This window comes from Tamandua tetradactyla, chromosome 9 (assembly GCF_023851605.1).
Source record: "Tamandua tetradactyla isolate mTamTet1 chromosome 9, mTamTet1.pri, whole genome shotgun sequence".
In the NCBI taxonomy this organism is placed as follows: domain Eukaryota; kingdom Metazoa; phylum Chordata; class Mammalia; order Pilosa; family Myrmecophagidae; genus Tamandua; species Tamandua tetradactyla.
Genome location: NC_135335.1, coordinates 26,970,750 through 26,989,437, shown reverse-complemented (window position 1 = coordinate 26,989,437; position 18,688 = coordinate 26,970,750). Strand labels below are relative to the sequence as shown.

General features: G+C 38.0%; 1 protein-coding gene across 1 annotated transcript in view; it reads left to right on the top strand.

Annotated features, from left to right (window-relative positions):
* Positions 1-330: 330 nt before the first annotated feature.
* LOC143645642 (cyclin-Y-like protein 1) overlaps positions 331-18,688 on the top strand; it is a 32,265-nt gene continuing 13,907 nt past the window's right edge. The window contains exons 1-3 of the mRNA XM_077114887.1: positions 331-989; positions 12,459-12,533; positions 14,127-14,161. Of these exons, the coding sequence (XP_076971002.1) occupies positions 791-989; positions 12,459-12,533; positions 14,127-14,161 (309 nt within the window). The 5' untranslated portion in view covers positions 331-790. The remainder of the gene's footprint in view (positions 990-12,458; positions 12,534-14,126; positions 14,162-18,688) is intronic.

Below are 18,688 nucleotides of genomic sequence, written 5' to 3'. Positions count from 1 at the left end.
TGGAAGGCGAGAAAGAAAGAACATTTAATTACAAAAACGGTCAACAATTTGGGTGTAACTAAGTTGGGTAAGCAATATGCTAAATGAAAGTTAGCTGTCAGGCCGGGAGAAACGGAGTTGCTAATGGAGCCGCTCTTTACTAACAAGGGATTTCTATGGCGCCCACGGATCCAGGGCGGCCATGATTAAATAAACGCTGGGGTATCTTCCCGCACCACTGGAAAGCTCCGGGCAGCGGTGGATGAATGGGGAGTCCCAGACTGGCAGCGCAGGGGGCGGGGCAGCCGCTGGGCGGGGCAGCTGGGGCGGGGCATTGTGAGTCACGTGCCATGTTCAGAGGCAGGTGCTGGGAGGGAGCTCTGGATGTGATTGGTTTTTTGTAACCAGGTGACGTAGGACGCATTCAGGTTGGCAGGCTGGCCGCCAGCAGCATTCAGTCGGAGGAGGTGGTGGAAGGAGTAGGAGCTCCCCCGACGCTCTCTGTTTCTAGTGGCTGCGGTTCTCAGTGTCGCGTCCTCACCCGTTTTAAATCAGCCGAAATGGTCACCGCCCTCGCAGAATAGTCAGCTTGTGCAAGGCGGCGGCAGCGAGGCGGTGGAGGTGCTGCCCGGGCCGGAGGCCTGCCCCAGGCCCGGCGGGCGATCAGCGGGCTAGGCCGAGACTATTCTGCGGTGCAGCCCCGGCGTAGCCCAGAGCTGCCCGTACCGGCCACGCCGTTGTTGTGGGAGGGGGCGGCCGCTGAGTCCCGTGGAGTCGTAGGCGAGGGGAGAACGCGGAGCGTAGGAGCCCCATGGGAAACACACTCAGCTGTTGCATGTGCCCCAATGCCAGCCCCAAGCCAGGCCGGCGCTCGAAGCCGGCGGTGCCGGACTATGAGTCAGAGCTGAACGAGGCGGCGGCCTGGGACGCGGTGGAGCCCACCGAGTTGGATTTCGGAGGTGGAGAGGGCCACCACCTGCCGCACATCAGCGACCGGGAGATGCCCGAAGGTAAGGGGGCGGCGGCTCCCTGAGCCCCTCTCGGGCGTGCCTCTGGCCTCTACCGCTGGGAGAATCCTGCCGGAGAGAGCCGCAGCCTCGGGCACCTTCCTGCCCGGAGCAGGCTTCCCAGGGCTGGGCACCCGGGCGAGGGCTGGCTGTACCCGGCGTCCCCACCCTTTACTCTTTCTCCGCCGTGTCCGGCCAGTTTTTTTCCCCCTTCCCTTTTCCCCACACCCGAACGTCCTGCCCAGTTCTTGCCCCTCTTCCCATTCTCCCAGTTCGACCTGGGACTCCAGTCCGGGGTCTTTGACGTTTATGACTCTAATTAACGTCCTGTGGATCTTCGTAAGACTTTCTGGTGTATTCTTGTCTCCCTTTTCTCACCGAAAATCCAGATACCCCAACTTCATAGCATCCATCCCAACAACCTATCCTTAGCTATCCAGATGATACCTAAGTGAAGGAGCCAGGTAAGGGCCAAACTTTACCATTCCTCCTGCCCATTTGGGGAGCTGATAACTCGGACGGTTCAGACCCAAACGTTTTAGAATTTCTTGTTTAAGTTCAAAATAGAGGTTGGCATAATCAAGTCTATATGGAACCTTCTCATGCTTTTAAGTAGACTGACGTTTTAGGTGGTCCCAATAGAACCTGTTTTATTTCTCCTAACTATAATTGGAACTTGGGAGGAAAGAAAATAGGGGTGGGGCATTAAAATAATATGAAGTGTGCGAATGTTACTGCCTAAAAGGAGAGCTCACAGAATTCTGATTACTTTAGGAAGTGCTGCTCCGGTGACTTAACAGACTTTAACATTAGAGAGGTGGGGGTGATTCATGAGATAGTTTGTAAAGCATTTCAGAGGAGGTAACATAAAAATTTAGGTATTAGTTTGTAATGTAATAGTTTAGGAGTTAAGATACCAGACCCTGCTCAAGAGTGTGTCTCTATGTGCTCCCTCTCCCTCCCGCCCTCCCCCCCCCCAGTAGAATCCTGTTCAGCTGAAGGAACGTTGAAGTAAAAGTTCTTCAAACTCTAACTGGCCAGGCTGGGAGGGAGAGAGGAAATTTTTATTTTTGTTTTTATTTTTTTTTTTTGCGTCTAGAATTTTAGAAAGGGTTAATCTAGGTGACAGAGGTGGCTCTTGACTGTCCTTTGGTGGTGGTTTTGAAGTAAAAACGTTGTATCATAAAGATATTAAAACCTGTTTGGCCCATTTCTTTCGTTTAAATGCCAGAGATTATTCTCCTTTATAGTATTTAAACTTCAGTTGGGTTTCTGTAAAAGTTAGAATATTTTAGTCTGGATTCATCCGTATTGATAGGCATGGCTTTGTTTTCAGAATATCAAAAAGTTGCCAATGAATGAACAAATAGATTTGTGAATTCATTAATTACATCTTTAAGCACAAGCATGTGAGTACTTGTGAAAATTTCTGCTCGGCTTGGTGCTCTAAGGTAAGCCTCTGAGTAATGTTATAGCCAGTAAATGGATTGGCACTATTGGAGAAGAGATCAAAATGTACCTTTATATAATTTTCTAGGATTTATAGCACACTTTCATATATCTCTCATTTGGCCTCAAATTTCAAATAAGGTCCATGTATAGTCTCCCTGTGTTGCTGGATGATGAAACTCAAGCTTGGTAATCTGAAATGACTTAACTGCTACTGATTGAAGAACCAGGACTGTACTCTTGATTAGTTCCATTCAAAATTTATTTTATAAAACTCAGAACCTACATTTACTGTTCCATCCTATCTTTATACATTCATTACAGTAAGAGCAAAGGTGATGAAGATGGCCTAAATTTACACATTGGTACTAGTCAGGTAGGTGGGTTGATCATTTTAAAGGCTTTGTTCTGGTGGCTAAATTGAATCCCAGGATACGCTGAACAGAGGAGCGTTAGCAGGAGCTGTCAGAAGGGCAGGTAAGGTACCAAGCATCCAGCATAAAATGATGGTAAGAAGTATTAAAACAGAAAAGTTGAAAATAGAGGTTGTGAGTGCAGCCCTTACCTTTTTATCTTTATTAACAAGGTAGTTAAAAGTCTTAAAATTTATTGCATTTAGTGAAGTGATGACAATCCTCAGTTCCAGCATTGGCCTAAGTGTCCATAGAAATAAGGTCAGAACTCCCAAATATAAAGTACAGGCACATTGAAAGTTTGCTTTTAATCTCTTTATTCCAGACGATTTTATATCAGTTTCCCTGGGAACAGGAATACCTATTTAGATGTAAAACATTTTAGCTTTTCTACAATGAAGAGTTGAATAATTTAGGTTACTTAGACAAAATCATAATAAATGACTCTCTCCTTTGTTGTTCTTCTGAAACATTTCAGAACGTGATTTCTAAAGCCATTTCAAAGAGATGTTCCTAAGAATCTAGTATAGATTTCAGATAGACTCAAAAATATTTTCTACTAGTTTTTCTTTTACAGTATATCTGTTATAGTATCAGTAATGCAAAATAAGATACTAAAGTCACATTATCCAATCTTATTACTCATCAGCTTATCCTACAGCATTTATGTCCTGACCCTAGAAGCTTTGCTAATTTGCTGGCTATAGGGTTCTGTCAAGTGACCCCTTCTTCCTGCTTCCCGATGAGGAGTGAGGGTAGGGAAGGGTTGGCAAAATGAAAAAATAAAAAACCTCCCAGCTCTTCCCGGTGGCTGTTTTAACTCTCCCCCCTCCTTTTTTTTTTGTATCCTGCGTGGTGGGGGTCACATTTCAGTCCTTTTCCATGTGACTCTCCCATTATTGCAGCACCATTTATTGAATTTTGTTTTGTTGTTGTTGTTTTTGAGAAGTATATGGGCTGGGAATTGAACCTGGATTTCCTGCATGACAGGCGTTTTTTTGTTTGTTTGCCTTTTTTAATGATGATGTGTTTGTAAAAGATTCAGAAAATATAGGAAAGTTACTCATTCGTATTTCTAATACTCAGAACTAACTTTTATTAGTGCTCTGGTGTTGATTTTTCCTGAACCTTTTGAATACATATAAATATAACATTAATTTTTTAAATTAATAAGATCATTCTATATATACTACTTCGTAATTTTTTTGTTTTTAATTTTTTTAATTTTTTGCTTAAAGCAGTGAAGTAAGGACCTAAATCTTGAAAACTCCTAGAATAGTGCTAGAATGCCGAAGGATTTTGTTTCCATGCCAGTGCAGATAGCTCTAACTCATCTCTTTTGAGAACTGCTTGGTGGGCCATCACATGTTTAGACTATTTATTTTAATCAACCCTTTATGGCTGGGCCTCTTTTAATAAAATAGTATACAATCCCATTATAATGCTTGATTCTGGGGACACAGATAAAAACATTTTCATTACTGATACATTCTACTTTCCTACAGCATTCAGATGGTATATTTTGTCTTACGGCTTAATGAAATCATAGGAATGAGTCATTTTGTGGTTAAAGTACTGTGATTTTAAATGTTAGTAAGTCAAATTAAAATTATCATTGACTCTTTGCTGTACATTAGAATTCATCTTCTCGGTTTTCGTGGTTCTTGGTAGCCTGTCTCTATCTTTAATTCTGAATAATTACCACAATAAGAAATCTAAAAGTCATATTGGTCTTAGATGACCAAACCAAAAGATAGCATTAGAAGAAATCTGAGATGTGGGAAAACTGGAAGAAACAGAACTAGTTTGGGGTACACTGAAACATGTGTTTTGAGCATCTTCTGGTGACCAAGCAGTGTTTCACGTGCAGGGCAAAGGGTGGTGTATAGGACAAAGCCTCTGCCTTAACTTGGTCTTTATATTCTGGGCAGGGGGAGGTCGTGAACCAACAATGAATAATCAAGAATTTAGCATAGTGAAGAGCTAGGAAGAAAGTAAAGTAGGGTAATGGATTGAAACGGAGGGCAGATTTTCATGGAATGGTTAAAGACAGCTTCTCTCCTTAAGTAACGTGTGTAATTCTAAAAGTAAGCAGAAGCCATGTGAGCCTGTGGGGAAAAGTCTTGTAACAGAAGGATGGCTCTTTTGGAGTCCCGCAGTTGGGAATAAGCCTGGTATGGACAAAGGGCAGAAAGATGGGAGGATGCTGCATCAGTAGATGGTAGATCTTTACCAGTGGGCCTTGGTAAAGAGATGGATTTTATTCTAGTTGTTACAGAAGACCATTGGAGGATTATAAACTGGGGAATGATATTAATGCTGTAAAAAAGATCAGACTAGCTGCTGTGTGAGAATAGACTGTAGTGCAGTCCAGAATCAAAGCAGGGGGACCAGCTAGGAGGCTGTGCAGTGGTTTAGGGGAGAGCCAACAGTGTCTTGAACAAAAAACAGTATTAATAAGGGCCTAAAATAGGCTGACTTGAAGAAAATATGTGACTCTAAAAGTAGGTAACAAAGATATGAATAGACAAGTTACAGAAAAAGAAATGCAAATGGCCCTTAAACGTATCTTTACACGAGGGAGATGCAAATTCAAATTATACTGCAGTTTCTCTCCTATTGGGAGAAAATCCAATAACTTGTCAGTAATTCTTTGGTGAGACTGTGAAAGGACAGTTACATTCATACATTACTGGTGGAAGTGTGAAGTGGTTCAACCCCTTGAAAGGGAATTTGGCACAATCTCAAAAAAACATTTAATCCAGATATCCTACTTGTAGAAATTTATCCTTTTAAGATGCACCCCATGAATATGAAACCATATACACAAAGGCTGGGGGTTTTGTTGTTGTTTTGCCTTATTTTCAATAGCAAAGTACCAGAAATACATCAAATGTCCATCAGTAAGGGACAGTAAAATAATAAACTGGTACATCCACACCATGAAGAACTGTGGGGTTGTAAAAAATGAGCTCTCTCTCTCTCTCTCTGCTGGTATGGAGTCATCTCTAGGATATGCTATATGAAAAAAGCAAGGGGCTGAACAAAGTATTCATGTAAGAAAACAGGTGAAATGTTATATATTTGCTTGTTTAAAAACAAATTGAGGGGTGGTGTGATGGTTGCTCATTAGCAGAATTCTCACCTGCTATGCCGGAGACCCAGGTTCAATTCCTGGTGCCTGCCTATGTAAAAAAAAAAAAAAAAACTGGGGAGGAATTTTTAATAATGGTGTGTGACTATTATCCTCTTTCCTTTAGTGACTAACCCAAATATATTCATACTAGGTGTTATTTGGAAATGGGTACTGAGTCTGTATTTCATACATTTTTCCAATGAGGTGTTATTTATGGAAGCTTTGTTTTGTAAAGTTAACGTGTTGTGCTTTATATAATACATAGATTGCTTTTGCATTTCATTTGTGCCTCACAATCTTTTGAGTTTAGGTAATATAAGAATTTTAATTGGTTCACATATGAGAGACAGGCTCCGAAAAGTATAAATTGAATTGTCCAAGGTAAAAAGTGAGTGAGAGTTGGTAGATCAGGCATGTAAATTCTAGACATTTGTCTGAATATATATATAGTAAGAGAATTTGTCTAGGCTTCTTTGGATACCTTTTTTCTAACTCTTTTTTGGTGTATTAAAATAGTTGAGCTAACATTGGATAATGCCCGATGAAGTGGAGATAACTTGCAACCCGAAACTTCTTAAAAGTCCAAGAAACTGAGTAAACTCTGCGATTTAGAAATATATAAAGGTGTGATTGACCAACTGAAATGTCAGATCTGCGTCACAGTCACATCGGTTGGGAATTAAAAGAATTAAAGTATGACAGAGAACCCAAGGAGGGACATGTACCAGAAGTGGTTTGGAAGCCAGAGCTTGGAAGTTTTGTAAGAGGCTAGGAAACAAAAGCAAGGCATGGGCAAGCAGAGACCCTGAAGGGAAGGGAGCTTCCTGTGCTTTCTGGTGAGACAGGCTGGCTCAAGGTTCTCAGTAGAAATTACCTGACTGAGATGGAAAAGTGTGGGCCCAAAAGATAAGTTAAACATCAGGGTTCACATGTACCAGGTACCCGGCAGTTGGCCCATGAACTGCTGAAATATGTTGAAATCAGTCCCCTTTTCTGAAATATACTGCTTCTGTCAGATGATTTCTTGGTCATTGCCCTCTCCATTAGTTTGAAAAGGAAAAAAATTATTTACTCACAGTTTATTATCACATAATTTTAACAATTTTGGCTATTAGAAACACATTTATTTTAAATTGCATAGTTTTCACGTTTTTAACATCTGGGCAATTGAGACAGATCCTTTAATTGATAGAAACTTACATTAGAAAAGTAATGTCGGTGGTTTTACAGGCTTCTATCTTTCCTCTGAGTTTGTAGGATGTTTACATTAAGAACTGAGTTAATTTTTTTAGTCATACTAAGCATTAATCATGCTGTCAAATTAAGTTGCAGTTTAAATTGATAGTACAAATTAGTCTTAATCATAACCTCTAATTATGAGCTCAAGAATATTTCTCCTAGTTTAGAACATTCTTAGAGGTTTCTGAAAAAATAGATTTTGGAATGCTTCACATTGAAGATATGTGCTACTTGATGTGGTTTTCCTTCCCTGACATCTTTAAATCTCTACATGTGTTTATGTGTGTTTGTGTGTGTGTAGTTGGAGGTGAGATGATGGCTTGCTTAACAGCTGGCAGTCTTACCTTTGTGATAGCGAAACTAGTATAGTGCAACAATTTATGAGAGTCTTCTAGTGTACTTGGGACAAGAGTTAATGGAGAGTGCAAAAATAATATGTGTATGAGTGTGTGCATGAATTTACTGCCCAATGGCTTAAATATCCAAACTATAAAATAGCAATATAGTAATTGCAGTTAGCATAAAGTGCAAGTTACATAGAAAAGTATAATTGGCTATAGAAGGAAAATTAGTATTTTCTGAAAGTCTCATGCAAATTGAGAATATTAAGGGCCTAATGGGTAAATAGACAAATGATATGCAATTCACCAAAGTGGAATACCATTGTTTACTATGGAAAAATGGGCAGACTCTGTAATCAAATAGGAACCAAACTCAAAGCCATAGTGAGTTTGGTTCCTCATTCCAATGCTGGAGTAGGAACTAAAACCCATATACCTATAATTAGTGACACTGTACCCTAAAATACCTCTACCTTGTTTACAAAGCAACTTGCCACTTGTATTGAGCCATGAAAACATCTAACCTTTTGATTTAGTCATCTCACTTTTGAAAATCTTGATTTAAGAGACACTTATATGAAAACATTATATACAATCTTATATATATATATATATATATATATAAACACATATAATGAGAGCAGAAAAATGTAGGAATTGCATTTCATGGGCTATTATGTATCCATTAAGCAGTAGATATACTATAAAGTAGATCATAAACTATACTGAGTGTAGCTAGTTTTGAAAATGCCTAAGAAAAGCAATACAAGTGTAAGGGTTGTGAGTTTTATTTTAAATATTTAAAAATATTTTTATTGATAACGCTTCACACATAGTCTATATGTGGTGTACAATCAATGGCTCACTATATCATCACATAGTTGTGTTTTCATCACGATTGTTTTTAGAACATTTGTATTACTCCAGAAAAAGAAATAAAAAGAAAAAAGGAAAAACTTAAACATCCCATACCCGTTACCCCTCCCTCTCATTCATCACCAGTATTTCAGTCTACCCAATTTTTTACACTTTATCTTCCACCTGTTATTTATTTATTACCTATTTTTTTTCACGCATCTGTCCATATCCTGGATAAAAGGAGCATCAGACGCAAGGTTTTTACAATCACACAGTCACACTCTAAAACCTATGTTGTTACACGATCGTCTTCAAGAATCAAGATTACTGGAATACAGTTCAATAGAGTTTTAGGTACTTCATTCCAGCCAGTCCAATGCACCAACCATAAACTAAAAAGGGATATCTGTATAATGCATAAGAATTAACCTTCAGTATAACTTCTCGACTCTGAAGTCTCTCAGCCACTGAAGCTTTATTTTGTCTCATTTCCCTCTTCCCCTTTTTGGTCAAGCCTTTCTCAGTCCCATGATGCTGGGTCCTGGCTCATCCCAGGTGTTCTGTCCTATGTTCCCAGGGAGATTTATACCCTTGGGAGTCCTGTCCCACGTAGTGGGGAGGACAGTGAGTTCACCTGCTGAGTTGGCTTAGAGAGAGGCCACATCTGAGCAACGGAAGAGGTTCTCTGAGAGTGACTCTCAGGCACAGTTATAAGTAGGTTTAGCTGCTTCTTTGTAGGAATAAGTTTCATAGGGGCAAACCCTGAGATCGAGGGCTCAATGTATTGATACGGTTGTTCCCACTGCTTCCAAGAATATTAGGAGTTCCCCAAATGGGAAAGTTGAATATTTCCCCCTTCTCTCCAGTCCCCCAAGGGGATTTTGCAAATACTATTTTATTTATTACCCATATTACTCTGGGATATTTTGGGGCATCACACTAATCTGGACAAATCAACAAGATCTCATGCCCTATTCAGAATTCCACGGACTTAACGGTGTTCAATTAAACTGACCATACAAGTTAAATGTGCTAACATTTTAACAAAATATTGTGGCTCTTGCACGTTTCTGTTGGGATATCTCCGAAAAGGATGAGCAAGTGGCTTTTATAGAACTATTCCCACCTTTAGTGTGATCCGCAATACTACTGTGTTTCTCATGTAGCTTTCAGTTTCAAGTTAAAGGAAATTTATCTCAAAAATAGCTTACATCAAAAACAACAACATTGATTTCTGTAATACGGAGTTCACAGAGAAAAATAGACACTGACCCAAAAAGCAAATGATCTTAGACTCCTTCAGCTCTGCTCTCTATTGGCCTCCCCTGAAATCAGGCTTCCCCTATAGTTGGAAAAGGTCACCGCCATAACTCAGACTAATTTTATTCCTTCTGCACTCTGGCTTTTCCCCTAGGAAAGTTTAAGGAACCTGTGATTGGTTGGCCAGCCCTGGGTCATGTGCCCACCTTGGTGAGGTAGATGGCTTATTTCTTGTCACTTGGGCTAATTTCACTTTTTTTCTTTAATGTTGTCATTTCCTTTATCTCAGCCTTTTTGATTTTTGAATTCAGATCCACAGTAGCCTATCTTACTGTTTGTTTTAAATTTTTTATTTTGATAGCACATATACAACCTAAGATTTCCCATTTTTAACAACTTTGAAATATGCAATTGGGAGGTGTTGGTCACATTTACAATGCTGTGATCCCATCACCACTACCCAGTACCAGAACTTCCATCACCCCACACAGTAGCATATCTTGGTTTGAATTTCTTTTTTTAAGCCTGTCCCTCTTTGATTCTAGTACTTATTTTACCTGGACATCCACTGAAATATTTTAATTAAACTTTACCATATCAAAGGCACTGATAACCTAATACAGATACTTCTGCAAACATTGCTTATTTTCAGATTAAAATATAGCATATTACTTTCTTTTTGGAGGGAAGTAATTGTGGATTCTTTTAGAAGCCCTAGGTTAGAGACAGAGCTGTGTACTTTGTGTACAACTGAATTTTACCAAATAGCTAACATTGTGTCAACATCATCTTTTCAAAGATGTGGGAAAAGTTTTTAAAATAATTTTTGTTGTATGGGTCTTTTATATAAAAATATTGAACAATGGAACAGTTTTTCCAAAAGAGTTTAATAAACTTCAAATTCAATGAGCTAATTTTCATAGAGAACAGAGCTTTTGATCCAGAGATCAACAGAGCTGTTGATCCAGAATATGTAAGCATCTAGGGATCTTGCAATACCAATAAATTGGATGGTTCAGACTGCTTGTTACACCTGGAAGTCCCAAATTATGTTCCATGCAAGATTTTAACTAGCTTGGTGGGGAGGGGAGTTGCATTCTAGGTAGATAAATCTGCAATATTGCGTAGTAGTCTCTTCTAGACTGCTTAGCGTTTAGTAAGTTATTGTGCATTGTGATTCCCAAAGAGTCAGGATATAAAATATATTTATTGTGATTTGACCTCTTTAAACTCCCTTTTTAAAAAAAATAGAACAATTGTTAGCATGTGATTTGGAAAATATTGCCTTAGCCATTACTTCTGCTGACTCTTGATCCATTTTCCTGCAAGATGGTTAAGATAAGGGGCTTAAGATGATTTGCTGAGAAGTGTCATCATTTTGGTGTCTTTTTTTATTTTAATATACAGCAACTTTTTATCCCATTTAGCAAAATTTATGGGCAAAATATATTCACTGGTTGCAAAGTTTGTTTTATGACAGTTTAGGAACCTGTTTTGTATTTTTGCTTAAATAGAAGGCTCACACCTTGGTGCATAGTGTGGACTGCTGGTATATCTACCCTCATGTAGATAGGACCAAAATTTTTTAGCAGCCTTGTGATCTGCTCAAAAAAGTACTCTCACTGAAGCCTCAAATTAATCATGTACCATGGAAGGAGGAGGTGAAGGGGTAGTTAGCCTCAGAAATTCAGGGCTTGATACATTCCAGAGTAATTTGGCAGAGAATAAGACAATATTTGCAAAGCCCCCTGGAGAGACTGGGAGAAAGGAGGAAATATTAAACTTCCCCACCTGGGAAATTCCTGATAGTCTTGTAAGCAGTGGGGACAACCAATTTAATAGTCTGAGCCCTTGATCTTGGGGTTCGCCCCTGTGAAACTTATTCTGGCAAAGGAGAAGCTAAACCTACTTAACTGTGCCTAAGAGTCACCCCCAGAGAACCTCTTTTGTCGCTCAGATGTGGCCTCTCTCCCTCTAAGCCAACTCAGCAGGTGAACTCACTGCTCTATCCCACCCCCACCCCCACCCCGCATGTGGGACATGACTCCCAGGGGTGTAAATCTCCCTGGCAATATGGGACAGAACTCTTGGGATGATCAACTATGGGGTGATATTGTAAGCCACTGATTTTATACTTCGGATGGACTGTAATGCTGCGTGAAAATATCACAATAAAAGAGTTGAAGGCTAAAATCACAAATAATTTTCTCACATGGTAGTGTTCCTATAGATTAGAACATCGAACTCTTCTATGCAATCCTGTTAAACCTGCCATGATGAGTAGCCCCACCAAACAAACAAGTTAACTAAATGAGTTAGTTTGTGAATGGTGTTAGAATTAACCATTTGAATATCTGTGAATGTTTGCCAAAACAATGCTTTTGGTTGTTGGTATATTGGATATTACTGAGTTGGAAGTAATTGGCTAACGACATCACGTGCTTCTTGGCACTATTTCTGGAATATGCTAATAATATCAGCAGTAGAGGAGGGTGATTGTTTTCTGTTTGATAAGGAGAGGAGAGGATATGCACGTATTTCAAAGCTGTATCACATTGTCTCACATAGTCTGATTTTATTCCACATATATGGAGAGATCCTACAGTTTTGCAGTTTCTCAAATTTTTCTTTTATTATTGCCTTTGTTTCCTTTATATGTCATTATTAAAAACTCTTCCCAAAACTATTGAGTGATTAAAATTGATGTGTACCTTTTTTTAAATGTTATTTTCTACTCAACTAAATTACCACACCTTTTTCTGTTGTTCCTTTACAGATTTAGCTGTGGAATCAAACCCTTCTGACCATCCGAGGGCAAGCACCATTTTCCTGAGCAAATCTCAGATGGATGGTAAGACAACAATATTTTTTTGAGGAAAAGGTTGAGAACTCAGTTTTTGTTTTGTGGTAGGTATTATAGAAAATGTTTACTTTGAAGAACTCATACACTCTTTAAAATCTTCACTTTTTCATATATCCACTTGTCTCAGTAAATGAATATGTACTTCCCTTTAGTAATCAGTGAGGAGAACACAGAGTCTGGTCACATATATTTGCCTCTTTTTTATGTACACAATTAATTGGATGCATGATTTAGAAGTGGTCATGAATTTATACTTACTATTCCATACTACTTTGCCCTTTTGCCCTTGCCCTGAAGAGCACATATTTTAGAATGACTAGGATTTATATTACAGTTAGGTTTTCATTTGAACAAATCAAAAAAATATTTTAACTATGGGGATTGAATCTGTGATTTTGGCCATATCTTAAACAGGATTCTATCTCACATTTGTATTTATGCTGCTTAGAACCTTTAAACTAGCTAGATTTTCTCATCTTCATGCAATGCTGTGCACAGCACAGATTAGTGGATTTCAGGGTGCGTCAGAGCAAACACGCCCAATGGTATTATCCTAAATGCTAGCATCAGTGTGTGGATGAGTGTAAATTTGCTATGTCCTGCTTCTTTAGGAAAAATCAGAACTACAGGTTTTTCTGCACTCCTGCTTGTTGTTCCTTAATGTTGTATCTAGTTTCTTTGCTAAAGAGCTATTGTGTCCAAGTTTTTCAGTGGATTACAACAGCAGGAATATAGGAAGTGATGGTTTTCTAGTAATTGAAGTAGTGCAGCACAGTAAAGAATAGGTAGGGGGGAGATTTCTAACTTGGGTTTGATAGTTTTTTGTACTTTGCCTGTCTTTCCAATCATTTCTGGTTTAGATGCCTGTAATTCTCAGTTTCTTATAGAGCCACGGGTTACTGGCATAGAGAGTGGAAGCTTTTAAGGAAAAACTATCCCGTTCCCCTCTGTCTCTGTGTGTAAGGAGGACATGCCTATGATGCCTGCCCAGCTTAGAGGAGGTGGCAGTGTGGGAAACAAGGCAGAGGCCAGGACTTTTTGATGTTTTTATTCTTCTTCAGAATAGGTTGGGTTACTTTCTAGTCCTGTAAGATCCATTTATTTATTTTGTAGCATAATATTTTAGTAGATTACCAGTAAATGCTTTCAGGGATTTTGGTGGATCTAGAGATTATTGTCTGGCCAGAAACTGGTTCTTAGAGCTGTCAGCTGTTAGATTCTGATAAAGTAAGCTATGTTTAAATGTAGAATCAAAAAATTCTATTGGGTAGTGGTTCAGCTATGCAACAGGTAAACTTTTTATTAGCTAAAATTTCCACCTGGCCCAATTTGTTTTTGAGATTCTTTCATTTTAACTAATATATCTGTTAGGTCACAAAGTAAAGCTTGTTTTTTAGATTTTTACTGTGAGGGGGCTCATCTTGCTGGATGATTTAAATTTAAAACTTTGTTGGAAATTATTTTTTTAAATAGAACGTTTATCTTTTTTGCATATTGGTAATTCATCATATTATTAGCTGCTACTTTATTTTTCTATGGCATTTATATCAGAATTGATCAGTTAACTTTTTTTATTCTTAGTGCGAGAAAAGAGGAAGAGCAACCATTTAAACCATGTAAGTAAACAATTGAAAAGTTAAGTAAGCAATTATTAGTTTGAATTAAAATCGTGTCTGCTGTGATTCCTAATAAATACAGTATACCCGATATTGTTAGCATGGTGCACTTTGTGGATTTTTAAAATTGCTTCTATTTTGCTAAGTATCAGATATATTTAGGAGAGTTCTTTGTTTAAGAACTGCCCATTTTAAAAAGGTTTCTAGAAGGCTTTAAAGTTAGTTTTCAATCACATGATTGTGGTATAAAGAGCTGTCTTAATTTTTTTTATTAGAGAAGTTCTGGGTTTATAGAAAAATCGTGCATAAAATACAGGATTCCCATAATCACCCTATTGTTAATACCTTTCATTAATGTGGAATATTTATCACAACTGATGATAATGCATTTTAATAATTGTACTATTAACTATAGTCTGTGGTTTAAACTGCCTTAATTTTTAATCTTATTTTTTAACCAGAGTAACAAGAGTCTAATAGCTAAGTCAGTCTTTTGCATTTTCTATTGACTTATTTTCACATTAAGCGAGAAACTTACCTCCATCTCCCTGACCTTATTTCCCTCTCACCATTCAGTCAACGTACATCACATTTTAATTAATTCTGTTATCAGTGTTTGCATTATTATGACTATGCAAATATTGACCACTGCTGAATCACACAGTACTCTGTGTCTCCTCCTTGTACAACCCTTCTTTTTTTCTCCTGAAGTCTTGCTGATTGTATCTCAAATATTTCTCAAATCTGAGCACTTCTCCTCTATGATAATCCCTTTTTCCTAGCCAGCATTGTCTTTCACTCATCCAGTATAGTTGCTCCTTAACCTCATCTCCCTGCTTTCATAGATACTCCACTTTTTGGTGGAATTAATTTCTTGACTATATTCACTTACCTGTTTTTTAACAGCTATTTACCCCGGATGTAACTTTTGTCACATGTTTGTCAAAAATATTTTTTATTATAACGCATCTATTCCATTTTTTTTCTTGGAGACAGCCTTCCCCAGCCTTCTGTTGTCCTGCTTCAGTACTGGTTGGTTTTCCCTAGACCTGCTCTGTGCCTCTTTTCCTGGGATGTCCCTTTGAAGTCATCTGGGATTTCATTTAACTGCTCTTGTGTGTTGGATCCTGTGTCCTAGGTCCCATGATTCCCTGTCTTGTAATGCTTATTGGAGCACATTTTTCTGGGACAGTGCACAAAAGTGGAAGTTTTTAGCAATCTAGCCTGAAACCCCTCCTATTTGGTAGCAGTTTAGAATTCTAGGTTGAATTTAATTTTTACAATTATGAAGATGTTTTCTCTTGTCTTCTCACAGTGTTGATTTAAAATAAGTTGTCATTGTATGATACCTCGTATAAAAATGTGTTTTGTGACCCCTTCCCCCATCCCAGTCTCTTCTTTGGCATTTGACATTTTCTATGTCCGTCCCCCTCCCCCGGTCATTCTATTATTCAGGTATTAGACCTCTTAATTTTTTTCCCTTCTGTTTTTCGTTTTGCCTTTTTCCTCTACATTCTGAAACTTTCATTGACTTTATACTCTAATCCTTCTATTAAATACTTTAGTTTATCCTATTTTGAAGAGTTGTTATATTCTGTCATTCTGTTGTTGTAGCATTTAGTTTTATCATAGGTGTCTCTGCCCAGAAAACCTCACATTTGATCTCTAGAGAATAAGCATCTAGATTCTAATGAGATGGCACAACTGCTCTTTCTTGTCTTTTGTTTCCTGCTTCACCCTGCCTTCTGAAGGACCTTGTGCCTCAGTGCCCTGAGCCTGCCTGGGGTCCTGCATGACACTGCCTTGTTTCTTCCCTTAAGAATCGCTCTGTAGGCAGCATGGCTCTGCTTCCTCTTCTCTGCCAAGTCAGTTATCACTCCTTTATCTACTTTTCATTTTTCAAACATAATAAAGAATGATCTGCCGTTTATCCTGTCTCCTCATCTTTAGTCTTATGAATATGTAACTTAAAAAAAATTCCTTTAATTCTAATGAGATTTCAGGAGGGAGAGGAAATAAATTTGTTGTTAGTCTACCATGTTTAACCCAAACTTAGGACCTATATCTAAAATGTAGATATAAGTTTAATTCAATATGTTTAATGATGTTCAGATCATTTTTTTGTTATAATAATAATTGCCATTATACTTTGCTGCTAAGATTCTTCAAACCAGACACCTTGCCATATTGTCCCAATTAATGGGCAGTATAGATGCAGTGATTCATTTCATTAATGTATAAAGTGTTAGAAATTTTAAGTTAATTAAAAATTAATTCTTAAATAACTTCTCCAAAACTTTTCTTGTAGAAAAGGTTGGGGGGGGGGTGCGTGGAATGGGAACTTCAGTTTTTTTTTCATGGGTTAAAATGAGACAGCAAGCACAGTGAGAAGGGGGCAGGATTTCAGCTGATACTTAAAATTTTGATGGTAACGTTTGGGTTGTGATGTGCCAGACAACTAGGTATGATATTTTTTAGTCTTTACCATGTAACCATAAGTCTACTAGGTACCCCCTTTCCTTTCTTGTAAAGATTGTAAAATTCCATCCATTTTTATTGAGTGAACGAAATACGATAAATGCTGTTTTTTCCTCATCTATTCTAATGAGATCAACCAAAATGCCTGTGAACACTAAACTCTCAGTAGTGTTTTGCTGTTTGTATGTTTGTCTTAAAAGGTATTTACCTTTTATATCCATATGTTTGCTGGTATAGTTTATTGAGATTGTGTCAGCAATGGTAATAAGTGGTAATAAGACTTTAGAGGATAATTATTAAATTCTCAAGCACCATGAAGGGAAGTTTTGAAGTAACCTACTGGCAGTCACGTCCAGACTCTGCTCAGAGGCTTAATTCTGCCAGCCTGAATTCTGCCATCCAGATGCCTTAGCCTTGGTTCACAAAGGCTGTTGACATAGAAAAGTTTGAACAGTTAGATGTGAGTGGTACATCCCCTGCTGTGTAGAGAACAGCAGAGATGTTCTTTTTTGGTCAACTTGAAATTTAGAAATAGTCTGGTTAAAAACAGAAAAGGCAGCAACAGCCATTTCTCTGGAGTGGATAATTTTTCAATCTTGTCTTTAAGCATAAGTTTAAAGTAGGCCTGGACTGACAGGGCAGTGTTCAGCATTTCTTTGGCTGGGCCTAGCCAGTAGACCCTAAAAAGCTGACTAACTAAATGAGCCCCATAGGGTGGTGAAACCATGCCTTATTAAAATCTGTAAATGTTTTTGCTCTAATATTTTCCAGATAAGTCAATAAACATTCATAATAGAAAAAAAATAAGAGGGAAATGGGAGAAGATATCACCCAAAGCTCTACTAGCTAGTCTATATTTTGGTGTTATTTCCTCCTTATTCTTTTTAATCCTTCTACATGTAGGTTTTTGGTCAGAATTGACTTTTGTTAGGTCATGTTACCTCCTAATAGTAGTGACCTTAGGAAATAGATTTTCCACTTAGTAAAAAGTATTTGAAGAATTGATACTTGTTTTTCATGCTATATTTGTTTCTGAGGTTATAAAAAGTAAATTACACATTAACTGAATAGCTTAAGGAACATTTTGAAGTTTAGGTATTGTTTAGAAACCTCTGGCTTGAAGGAAAATTTAGTCCTCCAAATAGTAATACTTTTCAAAAATATTACACCTGAGACTTTTTGTTAATAAAGATTAAGTGGCTTTTCAGTAAAGCATTAGAAACAAGGAAAATGGTGTTTTATATACTGGCTATTTGGAATATGGATATTTCCAAATACTGGCTACTGGCAATTTTTTAATGTTCTGTGCTTTAAAAAGCAGATCTTTCCCTGCTCTACCTTTCATGTACTTGTTGGGGAAACTGATGAGAGTGTGTGAAAGCCTGGCAAAAAATATTTTTTATTAACAAAAGGAAGGAAGGCTTATCTGAATTGGTAAAAAGCAAGCATTAAAATCATTGTTATTCTGTGGTTTTAAAGAATGCTGTTACTTTCTATTTTTTATAGTTCCTGAGATTTGGTATTAGCCTTACTTATAATTGTTAAGGAAGCGAATTGTCTTAACATAGTTAAGACTATTTTACTATTTGACTATTGCTGTATTCTTGCACTCGTCACAAATAAATGGATACTTCTAAAGTGTTTTAAAGATAATTCTCTAAATGGCCCAACAGATTCATTCTCGCCTTTCATAAATCCATGCAGATAGTTTCATAAGTGGCATCTGTAGTAAGATTAACCTTCCAAATTATTCACTTGTTGAACCTTAAATCAGATTCTGTGCTTGGCAGATGGAGATAGGGGACAGTAAGAGTCCTCTTCCTTGAGAAATTATTGTGTTAGAGGGGGAACTGTAAAATGTTACGTAACAAGTGGTAACATAGATATATGGCAAGTAAATGCTGGTAAAGGTGTCTTGGAAGGTAGATAGTGTCAAAACTTGCCAGGCAAGGCGAGGAAAAACATTGCAGAGAGCAGCATGAGAAGGCGGAAATAAATTGATGAAAAATAAATGAGCAGAAAATATTCTCTGGGATTATCACTTAAGTA